The 13,799-nt window shown below is 32.2% G+C and overlaps 1 protein-coding gene across 3 annotated transcripts in view; it reads left to right on the top strand.

Annotated features, from left to right (window-relative positions):
* Ferry3 (FERRY endosomal RAB5 effector complex subunit 3) overlaps positions 1-13,799 on the top strand; it is a 32,429-nt gene that overhangs the window by 10,060 nt on the left and 8,570 nt on the right. For 2 of the 3 annotated variants that reach the window (XM_027951223.2, XM_027951225.2), the window contains 6 exons: positions 361-460; positions 1,528-1,649; positions 7,112-7,218; positions 7,544-7,759; positions 8,556-8,684; positions 11,883-11,957. In XM_027951223.2, the coding sequence (XP_027807024.1) occupies positions 361-460; positions 1,528-1,649; positions 7,112-7,218; positions 7,544-7,759; positions 8,556-8,684; positions 11,883-11,957 (749 nt within the window). The remainder of the gene's footprint in view (positions 1-360; positions 461-1,527; positions 1,650-7,111; positions 7,219-7,543; positions 7,760-8,555; positions 8,685-11,882; positions 11,958-13,799) is intronic. The other variant, XM_027951224.2, reaches the window with a different exon arrangement.

Below are 13,799 nucleotides of genomic sequence, written 5' to 3'. Positions count from 1 at the left end.
GATTTCTACATTCTTAAATTATCATTAGATAAGTATATTACATGCCTTTTTAAAGGTAATTTTGTGACTTAACAGTTTGACTCTTAGAACCTAGTTGGCAGTTTCTGGATATAATATAGGCAAACTTTCAGAACTTGAAGTCATTTTAGTTCATATACAAATAAAAAGAAAATCTATTTAAGCTAGAATTGCATACTATTTCTTTGAGAATTTCCAAGGATTCAGGGCACTTTCAGGTATTATAATTCCCATTCTTGGACATAATCCTATGAAATAAAAGTTTTATTTTCACTTTGTGAATCAGGAGTGGTCTTGAAATTTGATGAATATACTTACCTGATTTGCTAATTTATGTTTTAGACAAGGTATTGAAATGGAAAAAGTAATGCAGGAATTGGGAAAATCACTGACAGATCAGGATGTAAATTCACTGGCTGCTCAGCATTTTGAATCTCAGCAGGTGAGTGAAATATAAGAGCTTTTAGATATGTAGTTGTGTTTTCCTTCCTTCCTTCCTTCCTTCCTTCCTTCCTTCCTTCCAGGGATTGAACCCAGAGGAGCTTAACCATTTAATCACATTTCCAGCCCTTTTTTATATTTTATTTAGAGACAGGGTTTTGCTGAATTGCTTAGTGCCTCACTAAATTTCTTTTTTTTTAACATTTTATTTTTTTAAGAGTTGAATTATTTTATTAGCACAGAAAGGCAATTTTCATATTCATGTCCTACTTTGTTAAGGTTTTTCCACAAATTTTTTTTTCTTTTTTTAATTTATATATGACAGTGGAATACATTACAATTCATATTACACATATAGAGCACAATTTTTCATATCTCTGGTTGTATACAAAGTATATTCACACCAATTCGTGTCTTCATACATGTACTTTGGATAATAAGGATCATCACATTCCACCATCATTTCTAATCCCATTCTCCCTCCCTTCCCCTCCAACCCCTGGGCCCTATCTAGAGTTTGTCTATTCCTCCCATGTTCCTGCTCCCTATCCCACTATGGATCAGCCTCCTTATATCAAAGAAAACATTGGGCATTTGGTTTTTTGGGATTGGCTGACTTCACTTCGCTAAATTTCTATAGCCAGCTTTGAATTCATGATCCTCCTGCCTTAGCTTCCCAAGCCACTAGGATTACAGGCATGCATCACTGTGCCCAGCTTACTTTTTATTTATTTATTTAGTCACTGTAGTATAGCAATTTTTTTTTAATTTTTTATTTGTTCTTTTTAGTTATACATAAAAATAGAATGCATTTTGAAATATTATACATACATGGAGTATAACTTCCCATTCTTTTTTTTTTTTTGCATTACAATTCTTATTACAAATATATACCACAATTTTTCATATCTCTGTTTGTATATAAAGTATATTAACACCCAATTCTTGTCTTCATACATGTACTTTGGATAATGATGGCCATCACATTCCACCATCCTTGCTTATCCCCTGCCCCCTATTTATTTTTTACATAAAAAAATTAACCAGTTGGCACATTTTCTCTTTTAGGACTTAGAAAATAAATGGTCAAATGAATTAAAACAATCAACAGCCATCCAAAAGCAAGAATATCAGGAATGGGTAATAAAACTTCATCAAGATCTAAAAAACCCCAACAACAGTTCACTCAGGTATTAGTCATGTGTTGTTCTTATTCATATAAAAGCCTATTGTTAGTAATAGTTTATATTTACTATAAAATTGAGCCTTGTTACTTGTATATATTTTAAGTTAACCACATTCAAGATAGTTTTATGCTGTTATTCTCCATCTTTTATATAGACACTAAATGTAGATTATTTTGGAGCCAGGTGAGTGGTAACTAATTGGTCTAAAATAGTGATTTCACCTCTAGAACTTTAGCTTTCTAAACCTTTTAATTGTGTATACCTAAATACTACTATCTTTTATTTTTTTTAATTGGTTTTGCTCAGTGCAATTAGCTTGCCTATGTTTCACTTATATTCTAAAAAGAGAGACTGACCTGTAAATTAAACAACACCATGTAGATTAAGATGTGCAGAAATAGAAGCACGTACAAGGTACAGAAATGTTAGGGGGGGGTTCATAATTTATATCTTGTATATCACATGTGGCCTAAATAAACTGTTTCACGTATTGCCCTAGAACTTAACCATGCCTAAATTACTTACTAGTTGTATGTACGTATTTTTGAAAATTTCTTTATTCTTTGAATCCTAAAGTACATTAAGCTAGAAATACATTAAGAAAAATACAATAAACCTATTTACAGAACATGCTAGTATATGTTGTAAACATTTAAAAATAGCATTTTATTTATGTGATGTCAGTCTTCCACTAGTTTTGCTGTTATGGTTTGGTAATGAGTGTCACCTGAAAGCTCCTGTTAATGCGGGAATATTCAGAAGTAAAATGATTGGATTGTGAGATCTGAGACTAATTAGTGTATCCTAATTTGAATGGACTGTCTGGATGGAAATTCTAGGAATGTGGGGCATGGCTAGAAGAGGTATGTCATTGGGTGTGTGCCCTGGAAGGGTGCATCTTCCCTGTGGCCCCCTTCTTCCCCAGTCTGCTTCCTGACACTACTATGAGCTGAGCAGCTTTCCTTCAGTGTGCCTTTCCCCCATGATATGTTGCCTCACTTGGACCTAGAGCAATGGAGTTGACTATGTATGGACTCAGACCTCTGAAAGCCTGAGCCCCAAACTAACTTCCTCCTGTAAGTTGTTCTTGTCAGGTACTTTGGTAACAGGAACTAACTAAAACACTTGGCTTGAAAGCAAGAATTATGTCTGTTTTGTTTGACTGTTTGTTAAACCACTATATACCAACTCCTTGCCAAGTATTTAGCTTTTGGCACTAGCACATAGGACATGCTCAGTAGATATTTATGGAATGTATAAATTGACAGATGGATAGATTATCAATGAACTCTTCCCTGGTCCCTATATCACTTCTTACGTACTAAAACTATGTTATAATCTTTCATTTGTTTTATTGTTTTTCCCAAACTCTTGGTTGCAGTCTTCTAGGAACAATCCTAGATCCTCACTCTCCAACCAACCTTTTAAAAACAACAATTAAATAGACTAGAATAGAGTTGAGAAAGGAAAAAATGCCAGAGTGCATATGCATGAAACTTTATGTAAATGAATGTATATATTGAGCTAAAATATAAAACCTATACAATATATTATAGACAAAGAAGTTAAAGCACCTGATTTAAGGAAGCCAAAAAAGCCCCTTGCTACAAGTTATCCCTTACTTAGCTACTGTAGTTTCTGAAATTCAATGCATAGGATCAATTTCATTGTGTATTGGCCTCTAACTGTTGCTTTTGCACCTTCATTTTTCTTTTACACCTTCATTGTCAACCCCCTTTCCTCATCCCAGCCCCTGTCAACCTGTTTGATTTCTGCCCTTATAGGTTTTTTTTTTTTTCCAGCATGTCATATAAATGGAATCAAACTGTATGTAGCCATTTTTACCTTGCTTCTTTCACTTGGCATAGTATTTTTGGGATTCATTTATGTCGTTCTGGGTATTAGTGGTTCTTTCCTTTTTTAAAATATATTTTTAGTTGTAGATAGACAAATACTTTTATTTTATTTTTATGTGGTGCTGAGGATCGAACCTAGTGCCTCACACATTCAAGGTGAGCATTCTACCTCTGAGCCACAACCCCAGGCCCAGTTCTTTACTTTTTATTATCTTTTAGTCTTCTGTTCATTTATTTATCTATTTACTCTGTGGTAGACATTTAGGGCATAGGTTGGGGCAATTATAGAATAAAGCCACTAAAACCAGTCGTGTACAGGTCTTTGTATACACATATGTTTTTATTTCCCTTACATAACTATCTAGGAGTGTGATTTCTAGGTCATATGGTGTTTGTTTATCTTCATAAACAACTGCCAGACTGTTTTACAAAGTGTTTGTGTGGTTGCGCATTCCTCCCACTAATGAATGAGAATTCTAGATACTCCACATATTTGTCAATACTTGGTATTACTATTCGCCATTCTAGTAGTTGTATCTCAGTATAATTTTACTTGCATATTCCTGATGGCTAATGTTGTTGAACATTTTTTCATGTATTAATTTTCTATCTCCTTTGTGTTTTCTTATTGAGTTGTAAGAGTTCTTTAAATATTCTGGATACAAGTCTATCTTCAAACAGATATTTTATAAATATTCTCTCCTATTCTATGGCTTGTCTTTTTTTTTCATTTTCTTGATAGTGTTTTTCAAAGAGCACATTTTTTAAAAAAGTTTTTTAAATTTTTTATTTATTTGTCTTTTTGCAGTGCTGGGGATCAAATCTGGAGCCTTTTGCATGCTAAGCAAGCACTCTGCTTCTGAGCCATTTCCTCAGCCAACGTTTTTCATTTTACAGTTTATCAGTGCAGTTTATCACTTTTATTTTAAATTAAACACTTTAGTTTTTCAGGGTAATACTAAGGTACAACAAAATTAAGAGGAAGGCACAGAGATTTATCCCCAATCCACATATATGTATCTTTCTTCATGTCAATATTCCCCAGAAGAGTGGTATGCTTGTTGTAATTGAGAACCTATTTTGACATATCATAATCAACCAAAGTTCATCATTTACATTTGTAAACAATGCACATTCCTGTTGTATATTCAATGCATTTCGACAAATGTATAGTGACCTCAAGCCACATGGCAGTATCAGAATCTTTTGTACTCTGCCAATTTATCAGTTTTTAAGTAGTTTGTCTTATCTAAGATATTTTTGCCTAATCCAAGATCACAAAGATTTTCTCCTATGTTTTCTTCTAGCAGTTTTGTAGATTTAGGTTTTACATATAGGTCATGATACGTTATTTCATTATATATGTTATATACATGTATGACATATATCCACCAGTATATATGTATCTGTATGTATGTATATTGGTCTATAGTTTTTTATTATAATATCTTCATTTGACGTTGTTTTCAGAGTAATGATGGAATTATAAAATGAGTTATCTGTGATAATCAAATATGTTATTTCAAGTATTTTCATGTTTTCTCGTTTTGCTAAAATACCCTGTCTGTCCTTATATTTCATCTACTTCTTCCACTAGATCTTTTAACATATTAATCATAGGTATTTGAAAATCTCTTTCTTTTAAACTCAATATCTGTGTTATCTCTAAATTTGTTTCTGTTGATTTCTTTATTTCTTGACAGGGAGTTTCTTTTTCCCCCTTGCTTTTCAGGGTGTCTTTCCTCCTCCTGCTACTCCACCTCCTCCTCTTCAACATCTTCTTCCTCCTCTTCTTAACTCTCTCTTCCTTTTCCTTTTTTTCTGAATGCTAGATATGTGGGTAAGACCAAGGCAAATAGTATTACATTTAGAAATGAACAGGCCATGAATATGAAGGTTGTACAGATCTTATCAGCAGTTGAACAGATTTTGGTTTTTATTGTGTCTCAGTACCTTTAATACCCAAAGGGCTTCTTTTTCTATAGTAATAGTCTAAAGCTATTTTATGCTTGGATTGGAAGTTGGAGTTCTAGAAGATTTTTTCTGTGATTCTGATCCATCCTCAGTCTGCATGCCTGTGCCACAAAATGGAGTCCTTCTATGTACCATTGCTCTTCCTCTCAGCAATGTATTGTTTTTGCTTGTTACTTGGCACTGGGCTCATAATTTGGGGACAGGGGCAGTCACTTTGTCCATTTGTTGACCAATTCTGTTATCTTTGTCCAGTTCTAGTCTTGAGCAAATTATATATATCTCAGCCTTAGATATGGGATGTTCTAATGACTCTGACTCTACCCCCAGGAGTGTTCTCTTGTCTCCTGCTGCAAGTCTTTTTGTGGAAGCACTTGGTGGAAAATTTTTGCAAATACATAAGCCTGTGGCTCCTAACTATTACAAATCAACATGCTTGGCTTTTAAGAAGCTATAAAATTTTATTGATTTCTGTTTACTTCCTTGTATGACAGCAACCTATTCCAACCATGTCCTGACAAAGATGAAACTGTATCCCATCTCTCCTTGGAGGGGCATGTCACATTTTGGAATTAAGTTTTCTTAGATGTGTTGTTACTTCCAATCTCTGATAAGCTTCATAAATTATCTGACTTTTTGTTGATATTACAGTGGGGATAATATTTTCTTATGACTTTCTACCTTCTAAGAGGGGAATATTTATTAATATAAATTTATTTCTTAGTTTTTACTGTATTTATTAATGAAATCAGTCAGTAAGATTAATGAGGCAGTTTGGATTAACCCCAAATTTTAGTCAGTAGAGTAGATGACTCATGTATACATTTACCCTTGAAATTTGAATTGAATAGTTATACAAGTTTAACTTCTTTTTGGAAACCTTTTCAGGAAATATAAAGAACACAGCAGACTAAAGAGAGCATTTTGTGGGAATAAAATGTTGGAGGTTAAAAAAGACAAGAAATGATTAAAAAAATAGAGGATGCAGATACATTAAAATAAGATTCATCTTTTTTATTACTTATCTGTGTTATAATTTTTATTGCCATCACAATGTTTCATTGCCCCTCCCAACACCTTTTTTTTTTTTTTTTTCAGCAGTACTGAATATTAAACCCAGGGCACTACCACTGAGCTACATCCCCAGCCCTTTGTATTTTATTTTGAGACAGGATATCCCTAAGTTTCCCAGGCTGACCTCAAACCTGTGATCCTCCTGCCTCAGTCTCCCAAAGTAGCTGGGGTTACAGGTGTGCACACTGTAACCAGCTTTCACCTGTTTTCTAATTTTGCCTACAGTTAACCTTGGTATAAGTTATATCATGGATTTTAAAATAGGCATAATGTGATTTGAATGTTAATAAGCTAATAACTTAAGAAATTTTAAGTGGTAATATGTTCATTGATATTTTAATGATTGATAAGAATTATCTAAATTACTTACTGTAAGGAAATGAAAGAACAAGTGGAAATTTTAGAACCAGTTAGTGCTTAGAGTCTTACTTGTCATCATTGGTTAAAGATGGTTGAGAAATAATTAAGCACTACTTTCAGCAGTTCACTTTTCTCTCATAAAGTTCAAGAAAAGTTTTTGACAAATACCTAAAGAAAGAAAATCAATAATTTTATTAATTTCAGTGAGGAAATTAAAGTTCAGCCAAATCAATTCAGAGAATCTGTGGAAGCAGTTGGAAGGATTTATGAGGAACAGAGAAAGTTAGAGGAAAGTTTTACTATTCACTTAGGTAAGTATTTTAAATTCGTTGCAGTTATTATTTATTGATACTTCTGAATTTTACTTATACTCTAAAAGAAAAATCCTTAGTGTACCTATGTTATCTTCAATTCCAAATCGTATCCTGCTCCAAGAAAGCCTATAGTTTGTTGGCTGTAGGATTTTTGTTTTAGTTTAGACATTTTTTTCAGATAGATTAAATTACAGTAGTTATTAAAATGAGAAGTTGCAAAGCCCATTTTTAATCATTATTTGTAGCAAAGACTTATTTTTGCCATAGAGATTTGCATCCTGTTATACTAGATTTCTGTAGTTATTTAAGTTTCTTTTCTGAGACTGTTGCCTACTCCCAGGAGCCCAGTTGAAGACCATGCATAATTTGAGATTGTTGAGAGCAGACATGCTGGACTTCTGTAAGCATAAAAGAAACCATCGAAGTGGTGTGAAACTCCATCGGCTCCAAACAGCACTGTCACTTTATTCTACATCTCTCTGTGGTCTGGTTTTACTAGTAGATAATCGAATTAATTCATATAGTGGTATTAAGAGAGGTAAGTTGACATTATTCATATTTATTTCATTAAATACAATTCTTATAAAGAAAGGAATTTTGGAAAAACTGTATCTTTTTAATAATCCCAACAATCAAATAGACCAAACAATAAACATAGCTAGTCATAACTATTTTAGATTTGTTTCATACCTAGCACTGGTAGAATGCCTCCTGACATTTATTCTTTCTTACAGTTCTATTACACTGTATATGATACTCTTTTAGGATTCTTATTTCAGGGTAAAACAAGAATAATAAGCAAGATACAAATGTATTTTTCAATTTAGAAGCAGATATTTAGGGAATTTAGTTCATCCATTTCTTTCTTTTTTTAGTATTCTACCTCTTAAATGTGCTATGTGAAATTCTTCCTAGTAGTATACCTCACTTCTATAATTATTTCTAAACTTTTGAATATATAAAATATATGGAATTTTACAGTTGTTTTTGGAAGAGGCTTGAATAGAATTTATTGTTCATAAATGGAAGAACCTGCTTGTATTTTTGTAGCATTTTGGAGTAGATTGTGATCAACATATCTGTTATTTAAAGAAGACTTCCAATTATATTAAAATTTCTTTATCTACTAATTGTTTACTCTTTTGACTGAGAGGTTAAGTTTCTGATTAAAACAAAGTTGCTATATCATAACTTTATGGTTATCATAAGAAATTACAAAAAATCATACTCAGCAATTTCATTTTCTATTTTTCTTAGATCTAATTGTCTATAAGTAAATATTAAATATTTAATAGTTCACATTTAGAAGTTTGTCAATGTTTGGGGTCCTTTAGATTTTGCCACAGTTTGCCAAGAGTGTACCGACTTCCATTTTCCCCGAATTGAAGAGCAACTGGAAGTTGTCCAGCAGGTGGCACTTTATGCTAGAACACAGCGCAGGAGCAAGTTGAAAGAAGCACATGGTCAGTAGAACTCAAATCTTTAGAACTCACTGTGTGTGTGTGTGTGTGTGTGTGTGTGTCTTCATACATGTACTTTGGATAGTAATGATCATAGTGTGCTTTGTCCCTAGTCACTGGTCACTGTAATGGCACAGGGGTTATCAGTAAAATCATATAGAAAATGATATTGGTAGAAGTTGGAGGAAGAAAATTAAGAACAAATTTAAGATCTTCAAAAGTTTGAATTCTGTTCTTAGTTTTCTCTTTTTTAAAAATGATTTTCTTTAGTGAAAACCATTTTTAAATTTCAGTACTATAGTTATACTTGAAGGAAAAAACTCTTAAGTTACAAAGAATTAATTCATATAGTGGTATTAAAGCAGTTCAGCTGTTCTTTGATTGAAATATTAAAATTTAAAAAGTAGTTTTTTTTACAAATTGGTGCCATAAGTTTGTTTTGTTAGGAGCTGAATATTAACGTAATAGTCATTTCAAAATACTTGTAAGGTGTGTTTATCTTATTTCTCTGACATTTCATATGATATCACACACATAAAATTATAACACATACTCCATTCTGACTCTATTGCGTGCACAACATTTTATTATCTCTTATAAAAATTCATTATTGGTGCTCAGGAAATAAAATATGGTAAGTTTTAAAGTTGGGGTTGCTCAAACCTTTAAATCTCCTGCTGAGACTTTGATTATTTTTTTTTTGTCCCTCAAGTGTTTAAAAGAAACCCTTACAATACTTAAAGTAGATACATTTTGCATTTTTGTAGTAAGCAGAGAGGTATATTATACCTTTGCTTGGTGTCTTTGTTTCTTTCCTATAAATGTAGAATTCCTTCTTTTCTCCTAAAGCTAGAATAGGGCATCTAGTCTTAACTTGATCTGCATTCACTATAGTTTCCTTATCGATTCAATATACTTACGCAGTGTTTTAGTCATTTTTTAAATAGATAAACATTCACAAGATTCACATTTCAAACTGTGCGAGAGAGCGAGCAGTGAAAGTCTTCCTAACTCTGTCCCCCGGCCATCCAGTTTCCCTCTCCAGAAGCAGCCAGGGCTAGCTTATTTGTAACATACAGACTTAATGTTTATGTATATATAAGCACATGTATGTGTACTTTATGTAATTTATATGATTTCCTCTTTTACACAAATGGTAGCTTTATATACACACTGTTATTTGCTTTTTGTATTAAATAATTTTGGAGCTCATTCATATTAGTCCATAAAGATTATTCTCATGTCTTTTTGCTATTTCATAGTATTCCATTGCAGGATATCCTATTAACCAGTCCCTTATTGGTAGACATTTCATTTATTCCTGCTTCTTAAATTGTAAGTAGTAATGCACAAATAACTGTGCATATGAATCATTATGATGTGTATAAGCAGTAAGCACATCTATAGAATAGATACCTAAAGAAAAATTTTTGAGTTAAAGTGCACATATAATAATAATTTTTACAGCATTGGCAATCCCCATAGCAACTCTATCAGTTTATATTCCCACTAATGGTAACTGTGGCTTTGCTGTAGCAATATGTGTTTTATGTGTCAAAGCCAGGCTAAATATTAGGAAGTCAGTATAGAAGTGTATCCTAAAACAGGACCTTTCAGAAAATGTCCTCTGGTTCTTCTATCATCTTCTTCCTCCGTCTCATTCAAATCAGAAATGATGTGATCGGAAACATTTTAATATTATTCTTAGTAAAACTAAAAACATAAAGATTGAGATCATGATAGGTATGGGAAAAGGAGGAAGATTCTAAGTATGAGAGATAGAAAATATGCAGTAAATGACAGGAAGTTTTTAAACCACCTATGGTTAAGGCAGTGCATGTATATCATGGTATTATTTTGTTCTTGTTCAAGCAACTACTTTGTGGTTTAAGTGAGTCAGTGAAGCAAGTAGGTTTATAAAAGACAACTTTCTTAAAGGAACCTGCATGTTATAGAAGAGCTTTGTGAAAATACTTCCTCTGACTCTTCTGACCATGCCTACCTATATCCTGTGGTGGAATGCAATAGACATCATTATCCAAAGAACATGTATGAAGACACGAATTGGTGTCAACATACTTTATATACAACCAGAGATATGAAAAATTGTGCTGTATACATGTAATAAGAATTGTAATGCATTCCGCTATCATTTATTTTTTTTTAAACTCAATTAAAAGAAGTATTGAAAAAAAAAGTTTACATCCTGATAACACAAATACTTGTTTATTCTAAGGCATTCCATTGTTTTTCTTACTGTGGTTATTATAATCAACCTTATAATTCTACAGTCCATGATAGGTAAAATTCTTTTATGTACATTTTATATGCATTTTAAAAAATAAAAATAGCCATCTTCTCAGTATTACTAAACAAAGTATTACCCATTAAAACAGGAAAAGGGGATTGGAGTATGAAGTGTTTTCATATTTACCTAATAGGAGTTTTGTTGGTATCAGGCTTTCAAAAAACCTACTAAATGTCTGAAAAAAGAAGTTCTGTTTGAAATAGAGTCTCACATATTTCTTTGAAGTTAATTGTGTGTAGTGTCAAATAAAAATAAATTTCAGGAATGGGCTGAGTAAAAGTGATTCCTGGTGCTACAAGCCATTTGTTTGTAGTCCTGAACAAGTTATACCAACAACAGTGACTCATGTTCTAAAAATACAGATGGCCACTCCACAGCTATCTAATGAAGTTATTTTATGTGTAGTTAACCTAGTGCCTTGAACCTTCCAGATGAAAAATAAACTTTTGGAAAGTCTGATGTGGTTAAGACTATAGGATTTAGGATATGAGTATGCAGGGGGGTGGGGTTTAAGATCCAATTTTACCTCTTATCTATGCATATTTGATTAAGGTACTTAACTTAATCTAAGCCTATTTCCTCAGGTATAGAATAAAGATTGATCCGGGAGTTCAATACAGTGGTAGATGCTTAGCACTCACAAGACTCTGAGTTCAATCCTCAGCACCAAAAGGAAAGAAATGAAAATAGTAATCTTACCACCATCTTAGGGTTTCTGATTATAAGGATATTGTGAGAATTAAATGAGGCCATCCATGTAAAACTTGTAATAGAATGCCTGGTACATAGAGATGCTTAGTAAATTTTTGTTGTTATTGTGCTTGTGAAAATAGTGGTGGTAACATGTTTCATATGTTATTATATTCTTTCATGTTGCATCATCTTATGAATAGATTCTGGAAACCAAAATGGAGGAAGTGATGATAAGAATAAAAATACTGAGAGAAATTATTTAAATATTTTACCTGGTAAGTATAATTTTGTGTTAAATTACTATTTTCTTATAATCATATACATTAAAATTATAGATCTGAAGAATAAATTCTCATGGTATACATTATAAAGCATTTTCCAGTATATCACTTTAAAATGTTATTTTATCTATATTACATACTTTCTCAGATGTTCTCCAATGTAAATCTTTTTTATACTAGTAATAACTTTTAATTTGTACAAGAAAAATTGTTCAAGAAGTTCCATAATTTTATTATTATTTGCTATTTTAAATTTATATGTGGTGTCTTTGTTTCTTAAGAAATAAACCAATAGATTATTTTTGCTGTTAAGTATAAATAATAATACATAGAAATATAAATAGTTGAGCTAATAGAGAGAACATGGGTCATCTGTAGAATCTTATTTCCGTTTCCCCTTACCTTTTCCTGCTTTTCACTTCTTTTGTTTCCTTTGTTGTTCTTGAATTTTTTTTTTTAACAACAGGAATTCAGTCTCTCCCCCTCTTTCTGATTGAGTTCACTCTGATATGCTTAATAGCATTTTTAAGACAGGGTGTAATAAAGAAGTCCTATTTGTGTACTTTATAAGCAAAAAGTCTTTTAAACTAAGTGATAAATTTTACAGTTTCAGAAATAGCCATCTCACGATAGTATTCTATTCTTCTTTAAGGTAGTATTACATTTCCTACATTTCCTTCCCCAGATCTTTGACATGTGGGTCACATTACATTTATTTTAAGGAAATATACCCATTTTGTGTATTCATCTTGTCAGGTCCAGTCAGTTTGTGGTTATCAGCCTCTGAGTTTCCTTCCACTTTCAGATATCCTACCTCTGTAGATAATGTTAGAATCACCACATTCTGCTTCTTGCACTTCGTGGAACAGGAAACCAGTCTTCTCTCCAGGTGAAAAAAACCTTCAGTGAAGATTTATCATATTCCTTCTCATAGATAATAATTTAAATCATTCATATTCTCTGGTTTTCTTAAAATATTATCAATTTTATTACTAGTTCAGAGGTATCAGTATCTCTAGCTTTTTAAACTCAATTCTTTATTGGTATATTATTGCCAAATTAAGAGGATATACCATAAGTCTGATTTAGAAAAGGATAACTCAGATTTATGGTATATCCTCCGAATTATTAATATATATATATATATATATATATATATATATATATATATATATATATAAAATATCCTACTAAATTATTGAGTTAGATGTTCTAATAGCACTGGAGCACTGGAGTTTCCGTTGAGGTAAAGGATGCCTACACAACCAAGATATTTTCAGATGGAAAAAAAAAAAAAAAAGAGCTAAATCACAAGTCATTTAAGATTTTTAAATTGTGAGGGAAAGCAGTTGTATTTATATATTTGTAAGTCAGTAGTAACTTACTTACTTTATCAAGATCTAAGTCTTTATATTTTAAATCATTAATTCTCACAACAACCTTGTAAGGAAAGCAGCAAGGCATTACTTTTCATATTTCATACACAGGATTTAAGATAATCAATAAATTGAATTGATTTTCCCAAGATCACTCACCCAAAAAGTCCTTAAAAACAAATCTCATTAACATCCAATCTAGTGTTTTTTCCCCTATATCATATTCATTTGGTTAGTATTGCCAGCTTTAGGACTGGCCCCCATTTTATTAATGGGTAAAATGAGACCAAGAGGGAAGTCATTTAAGGTCGAATAAAGCAGTGCCAGATTGGGGATTAGGAGCACCTGACTTGTCCACTAAGTCATCCTACCTCACTGCTGGACCACAGCCCATATTTAATGCTGTGACTTCCATCATCTGAATTCATAGTAAGAGTTAAGGAGGTTATACACTTCATTG

The sequence above is a fragment of the Marmota flaviventris genome, chromosome 3, assembly GCF_047511675.1.
Source record: "Marmota flaviventris isolate mMarFla1 chromosome 3, mMarFla1.hap1, whole genome shotgun sequence".
In the NCBI taxonomy this organism is placed as follows: Eukaryota; Metazoa; Chordata; class Mammalia; order Rodentia; family Sciuridae; genus Marmota; species Marmota flaviventris.
Note: the sequence above shows the minus strand (reverse complement) of the source record. Positions and strands in the feature narration are given on the sequence as shown.